Source organism: Pterocles gutturalis, unplaced genomic scaffold (assembly GCF_000699245.1).
Source record: "Pterocles gutturalis isolate BGI_N339 unplaced genomic scaffold, ASM69924v1 scaffold37843, whole genome shotgun sequence".
NCBI lineage: Eukaryota > Metazoa > Chordata > Aves > Pterocliformes > Pteroclidae > Pterocles > Pterocles gutturalis.
In genome coordinates, this window is record NW_010126957.1 from 11,773 (window position 1) to 19,112 (window position 7,340).

Below are 7,340 nucleotides of genomic sequence, written 5' to 3' on the forward strand. Positions count from 1 at the left end.
ATAAATCTACTGAGCTCAGACTTAAAGTTTTAATCAACATCAACAAAACTTTGATTCCTAAAAAAACAATTCTGTATGACTGGGCATGATTTGGATAGGATACAGCTACTTTTTTTAGCCAATTAGCAACACAGCACAGTAATTTTACGTTTCCATGACTTGCTTTTGATAGGCTAAATTTCATAGTATCACCAAGAAAAGCATAAACACACTTTTATACAGCCTGGAGTGAGATCAGTGTAAAACCAGGAATTTATTATCATCAGCAGAAGTGCCAGCTGCTCATAATGTTCACAAAACACGAGTGCCTGAATTTGGCTATGCAACTGTTGGTGCCAATCTGCTTATAAAGGAAATGCTGCTGAGGCATAGTCTTCTTACAAAAACAGGGCATGCGGGCTTCATTATTAAGTGTTCAACAACAATCCTCAGCTCAGTGAAGAGTGTCCTGAAAAATCAGATTTAAAGAGAGTTTTAAAATCCTGCAACATCCTACTTCCTACAGAAGTATCAACTATCTTTTTTTTATTCACATCTTCTCTCAACATCCCACACACGCTCTAGTTAGAAAGTTCTTTAAATCAACTCAGTGCTGCAGTATCTTGCAAGAGCTTCAGAATTCTTGTCCTTTTAAACATTAACATTTTAATTGACTTTAGTCCAGCAACTTCCAGCTGAAGACAAGGACAGCAGAAAAATTACACCTTCAAGCCAAAAAAAACCCAACACACTATAAAAAAAGAGTAATGCTTTATCAGAAGTAGTGTAAGGAGTTGGGAGGTGATTGTGTGTTTGTGCTGCTTCTTGCCAGAATGCAAGAACCCTGCACTCTAGAAGCAACTATTAAACGAGACACATAAGAGATAAAACCCACAACACCAGTTTTCATTAAAACTACATAAATGCCAGCAGAACATCTTGGATAAACTAGTTCTATTGAAAGTTAGTGCACCTTCACAGGGGGGTGGGTGGGTGCGTGCGGGTGTGTGGGCAGGCGCGCGGGCGTGCAGGAAACAAGTTTACGATTCTCAGACCATGCCACTTCCTTGGTATTTTAGCAAACCACTTGATGATAAAGTAGTGATCTGACTGGAAAGTATGTTCACAAAATCTTAACTCTATGCAACGATTGTCATAAGAAAAGTTCTGAGAAAGCACTGACCTGAGCAAGTCCTCACAGAAGTGTTTATGGTTTCAAAGTTTAAAGCAATAGTGTTGACTTAACCAACTTTCAACCAAAATCAATAAGGCTCTATTTCAATTATAATTAACCTGACTTATGAATTTAACTAAAAGAGGTAATAAGCATGTTTAAAATAATCCACAGATTTTTTTTTTGTCAACACTGCACAAGTTCATAAGTGCCTATTCATGTATACATTTAGCCTCAGATAGGCTTGGAATCTATAACTAAGGATATCTTTCTGGTAAGTGGTTGCAGAACAATTAAAAGACCTTCTTCTCCCAAAATGTAGCTTTAATTACATGAGCATGGTCTGAAAGCTCCCACTCAAGGATGGTGGCACATTTCAGAAAAGTTCAGTTACATTAAATAAATGTAACCCTGAACCAGCTGGTTTTTTTATCATCCAGGTGTATTCTACATTCTATAATTACCATTTCCATATTTAGTATTATGAGTTATGCATGCATTTTAGAACTAAAAATTTCTGAACACCTAAACACTATGCAGATAAACATTAACTTCTGAAATCAATTTTGTGCTTACCGACAGTATGGATTTCGCCGAGAGGAATAGCGTAATGTAAGAAACCTATAGTAAATGAATGGCTGGAGCAGACTTCCTTGCCCACTGAAAGAGAAGAGAGAAGTAGAGCTTAATACTGACAGGAAAAAAAAAAATCAGGACTTTTCCCAATAAAAGAAGGCAAACTACTTAGGCTGAAAAAAAAGCTAGATTGGGGTCACATTGGTTCAGATTATATAGATCTGACCAAAAAAAGTACATAACCACTTACAAAAGCAGAAACTTACATTACAGAATAAAACTGCTCAATCAAGCAGTCTAAAGAAGTGCTGTTCTTGTGTTGATTTTACATTTACTAAGTTTTTTTCTATGCCTCATTTCTGGTGGTGGGCAAATAATCACAGAAGTGATGGTAGACACCTGTTCAATATTAAGAACAAGCTTGCTGATCAAAAATTGGCTGACATAAATAGTCCCATTTTCAGCTCTAATCATAGCACTTTGAATAGCTAGATGATATTTCTAGTATCTTTTGCAAAACTTCTCAAAACACACTGGAGACTATTATAGATATATTGAGATATTAATGCCAAGCTGATATCCAACTATCCCAGTTATACCAAAATCAAGTTTTATTACATTACAAAGCTGCTGTTTCACATGACGGTGCTGTAAAATAGTGAAAGGGTAGCATACAAACTATACATAGCAAAGCACAGAAATACAAGTTTAATCTTAATGACTGAAGCTTCTTTGTATAACACAATGTTAAAAAGCTCTGTTTAAAGTTGAACACGACAGTTCCAGTAACTAAAGCTCCTTAAAGTATGAGCAATATCTTTACCCAGAATAAAAAATATAAAGTGAAAAGAAAGCTACAGGAGGGGGGAAAGAGGAAATCTTGCACTTCTACAGTGTTTACAAGCAATTTAATATGCTAAAACACTTTAAAGAACAAATGCCCACAATAACTGAATTTAACCATTATATGATTTTAAAATTTATTATATGATCTTCAGTATCTACTTCAGTATCTACTAGATGACACACCAAGTAGCAAGAATTCACATACTAAATTATCCACAGAGAGAGAGAAAAAAAGTTATTCTAAAGGGAAGTTAAAGCACTTCAAAGTTTCAGATACTGGATACAGAGCGTATCTGTGAGTTAGTAAGTGGTCTTAAATGAAATGGAATCCTTCAGGCCTGAAGCACTGAAGTACTCAGCTGACATATCAAAAGATAAATTATGCATTCTATCAACTTCCAAGAAAATAAAGCCTCCCTTCTACTGACTTTGAGACGACTCAGGACAAATGCTCTCACTGTACTGACTTGTATCGAACAAAGGGTGTTATTCCCCCTCCAAATACTAGAAGGCAATGACCCAAGCTTCAGGGGCTGGCAGGTCATTATGCCTATATGACTTCAGTACGATTCCAACATGCATATGCTCAAGATCCATTAAATGAATTCAACAGGTGGCACAGCAGGCAAAACCGAATGGAATAAAAAAAAAAAGTTAAAAAGAGACAAGGGTCACTGGTCAGAAGTAACACAGGAGAGAACATAACCTACTCCTGCTTGCACACTTCTAGCACAATGAAATTTCATGTCACTTAAATTTCTGGAATCTAATGGTCAAAAATAACAGTTCATTTTCACTGAAGCTAAAGAACTTAATATTCTGTTACACTGACCAAAATTAAACTTACTGAACAATGTAGGAGAATGCAAGACACAGGCCTGAAAAACTTTGATTTGGCCCAACAATGTCACTCATACTATGAAAAGGAATGGTTTTTTGGTGCTCAGTTATATCAGAGTGAATGCTTTTTGACTTCATGATGCACCAACTTGAGAAGTCTATGAATCAAATAAGTTTAACTCTAAGTTCAAGCCTTGGTCAGCCAGAATCATACAAATGGAGATCTGTGACTCACAGAGTCACTCAACTGCAAAAAGTAATCTTGCATAGAAAGTTTCTAATTCTGAAAAGATTTATGTTAATTCTTACCTGAAGAGCATAAAGACTGTAGCTGGCATCAGGAAAATTTCATTGCAAGCAATGAATTTTAGAATATTCTGTTGATTAGCACTCAGTTTCTCTAAAAGATTTCTCAGAAAGGGCAGGCTATTTGAACTTCGTGCCTTTAAAGAAGAAAAAGATTGCCAGAAAACATACAAGTCACACCCACCCTCTCTAGCACAAAAACCCCAGAAAGCTAACAATTATAATCTACAATTCATTTCAGCATTTTAAGAGTAGATCCTTTAAAGCTATTGAGAGTAGTATATCAAAGAAAAATACCAGAAGCTTGGAACTCCATCATTACACAGAGTTCAACTAAAAACATGAGGTGTAATTCCCTCACCCACCCCTTTTAGGTTCAACTGCACAGAGATGGCCACAACCTTTATTCTGTCCACTAGGAGGAAGTACCTATGGTGGCAAGATAGCCCAGTTAGGTACATCAAAGGCTGGAGTTACATTAAGCTGCGCAAGGCAGTTCATCAAGCAGCAGGTCCAACTAGCACGTATTTTGCTTCCTAGCTTCACCCTGCAGTTTGTTATTTTACTACTGAAATATAACACTAAATTTCACAGGCTATGGTTTAGCTTGAAAAGACACCTTAAGTTTCAACTTAACTGTTACACAGCATTTGCTTCCTTCAAAGAACAGCATCCAAGTAAAAATAATTAGTGTCCACTCCAACATAACGCCTAGTAACAGACAGGGGAAAAAAAAACCTCACCCAACAAAAAAAAAAAAAAAAAAAAAAAACAAACAACACACCACACTTCTCACACTCTCTGTGCTGAGATTCCATGCTACAATTTCACTCTAGCTCTAGCGTAGCTAAAGGAAGCCAGAGCTGCAACTCAAACCTAGTCACAAACCCCAAGAATACCAACAGTATTAATCGTATCGTACACCATATCATACTTACATCAAGAACCTTCTTTGTATATGTGGCAGCATGAAGCAAAGAGAACAGCAGAACTGGAAAAATACTCACTGAAGCAAGTGATAAGGAAAATTATAGGCTGCAGAAGTGCTTCATTTCTCCGTGATGTTATACTAACACACAAGTTATAGCTTGATGGCTCTTTCCAAGAGGTTGGCTGGAATGACCTATACTGGCTTAAGACATGTATATGTCTAACAACTATATTTATAGCCCTTCCCTTTGCTTCTTACACCTTCTCTACACTATGCATTTTTATTAACTTCAAAATGTGTATGCAGGTAGGTAAAAGTCCAACATACACCATGGCACACCAGTGCATTTCTACTGAAATGCATTCTTTCTGCCTGAAAGACACGTGAGTTACTTCTTAAAATCTATCATATACATGTAGCCGTACTATTTTTTATTAAGAGATGCTACAAAATGCATTTCTCTACCAAAGAACATGCAGTTGCCAGCCACTCAGATTTTAGAGAGCAAGAACATAGACATTCCTCTGCCAGAGACATTAAGCGGACACACAAAGTGGCACAAAGAAAAGTCAGTTCTTACATGTCACCTTTGCAAGCTACAGGAGTGGTTTTTTTTTGTGGACTTCATCTGTTTATATCTGACAAAGCTACTACTGAATAATTGTCTCTCTACATGATATATGTCCTGCATACAGTGAGGAGTCATATATAAATGCTGTACTTGTAATAAATGGAAGTTACCAGCTTCTGAAAGTATCACATGAGGCTGGTCATAAAAACCACTGAACTTCAGTCTCAGGAAATGAAAATGTAAGTAGCCAGAGACTGCAGTGCACTAGTTATAGAGGTGATTAACCTGAATATGGATCAATCAACATAAGCCTCTCCTATTTCACATCAAGAATGTGCTATGAATAGTAAATGTATTCTAGTTTAAACTAGTTTTTCAAATCATGGCACAGGTGATGAAAAGAATCAAGTTTAAAAACACTACCAGGATGATACAAGTAAAGGATACTTGTAACAGGGTAGGAATTCACAAAGATAAGAGAGTACAACAGGTAGTGGCAGCTGTCCTCCAGCAAAGCCTGGGCCAGAAACGCCCTGCTAAGCTGAAAGTGCGGTAGCCTTTGGTGTAGTCGGAGGGCACTAGTAAGAGCATTTGCCAGCAAGGCACGCTGATAAAAGCTTGCTGCTTCATGCAACCTGCAAATCATCAGAGGAGATGTTACCATATGAACCAAACCCCTGCTCAGAAGTCTTCCACCCTTGAGAATTGCATCACGATTGCACAACACCTGAAGTATTTCTATTATCGTACATAAGCTCTACTACCAAAATACAACTTAAAAACTGGTAACACTTATTCATTGCAGGTGCCAAAGTTAAAATGACTCAACACATTACTCTATAACTACATATAAAACCGTGCATTTGCCACTACTTTACAGTTGTTCTACACATTTTCCAAACACACCTAGAAGTGCTTTAAAACAACTTAAAAATCTGTAACTGTTACAATACAAAGCATTCAAGTACGTTGAATAATAGAAATTTACCCTTATATGAAAAACAACTCTATGAAAAGGTAGCATTGTTACTTTATAAATCTTTAATGCTATCTTACAATACATACCCTAGAAGAGGCAGGACAAATAAAGCTGAGCAGTAAACTGTGAACAAGCGGGAAATCCACATTGCTGTATCCAACTTGTTCGCCATCAGAAATTGCTACATTAGAAGAAGAAAAAAACCCAACCCCCCACAGAAGTTGGTATCTTTAATATTTGCATGCAACGAACATTATTCCCTTCTATATTAAATTGCAAGTCTTTCTCCAATCTTGAATAGAAGCAGCCTGAAGCAAAGACCATCTCTGTGTTCTGTGATGCTTGACTCGTATGATGTTACTAACCAGATCACAAATAAGATAAGCTTCCTCAGAACCAAAAGGCTCCTTTGTACATTACAACCAAATATAGTGGTAAGATCTTCTGTAGAGGCAGTTTTTCAATGCAAACCAACCTCACTAAACAGCCAGCTTCAAAAATGTTATGCAAGGTCTTTAGACCTGACTGACTTTTACATCTATTGCTTCAAGGTTCCTTTTAGAATACACTGCACACACCTGGGGCTAAATCCCCACAATTCTTACTGAGGGGAAAAAAGAATGGGCCAGGTAAAGTTAGCATAACTACTTCATAAGAATAGTGGCATCGTTTTGGCACACATATTCTTGGCCTCAAAAAAGCAGAAAGCTTTTCACAGTAATCTAGCACCTCTCCTCTTGTCCAGCTCTTCTTAACCACAGCCCTCTTCACTCCAGATCCCACACCAGAAAGGTTTCAATGGAACACAGGATGCTTTTGGCTGTTAGCTGCCTAAGAGTCAAAACAGCTTTGGATGGATGCTCTTTTCCTCTATGTTCCCAGACCCTTTTTAAGAAAATGGCAAAAAATTAGCCTAACCTGCAAGCATCTTCATATCACTACCTACTGTCTTACTTGCACAATATAATTAGAGACATATCGTTGCTGCCACACGGAAATAGTTCTGAGTGGGGCATTTTCAAGAATGGCGGCGCAGCAACAGCACGTTTTCAATCGGAAAGGGAAGGAGCCGCTTCCCCCTGCCCGCGCCCGCAGCCGGCCGTGCTGCGGTCCCAGCAGGGCCCTCCCAGCAGCGCAC

The 7,340-nt window shown here is 37.8% G+C and overlaps 1 protein-coding gene across 1 annotated transcript; it reads right to left on the reverse strand.

Annotated features, from left to right (window-relative positions):
• Positions 1 to 229: 229 nt before the first annotated feature.
• On the reverse strand, positions 230 to 6,378 carry TMEM33 (transmembrane protein 33). Its single transcript, XM_010079147.1, has 6 exons — positions 6,289 to 6,378; positions 5,671 to 5,858; positions 4,660 to 4,727; positions 3,725 to 3,858; positions 1,730 to 1,813; positions 230 to 448 (listed from the first exon to the last, which is right to left on the reverse strand). Exons 1-6 carry the CDS (start codon positions 6,372 to 6,374, stop codon positions 319 to 321), a joined length of 690 nt encoding a protein of 229 aa, XP_010077449.1. The 5' UTR covers positions 6,375 to 6,378; the 3' UTR covers positions 230 to 318.
• Between the last annotated feature and the right edge of the window lie 962 nt (positions 6,379 to 7,340).

What these genes read in the sequence shown, in the direction of transcription:
- TMEM33 (XM_010079147.1), bottom strand. Translation starts at nt 6,374, where the DNA reads ATGGCGAACAAGTTGGATACAGCAATGTGGATTTCCCGCTTGTTCACA. An exon ending in GAATTCCTACCCTGTTACAA is followed by an intron (nt 4,728 to 5,670) that starts GTATCCTTTACT and finishes CACTTGCTTCAG; the next exon opens with TGAGTATTTTTCCAGTTCTG. An exon ending in CGGCGAAATCCATACTGTCG is followed by an intron (nt 449 to 1,729) that starts GTAAGCACAAAA and finishes CTGATTTTTCAG; the next exon opens with GACACTCTTCACTGAGCTGA.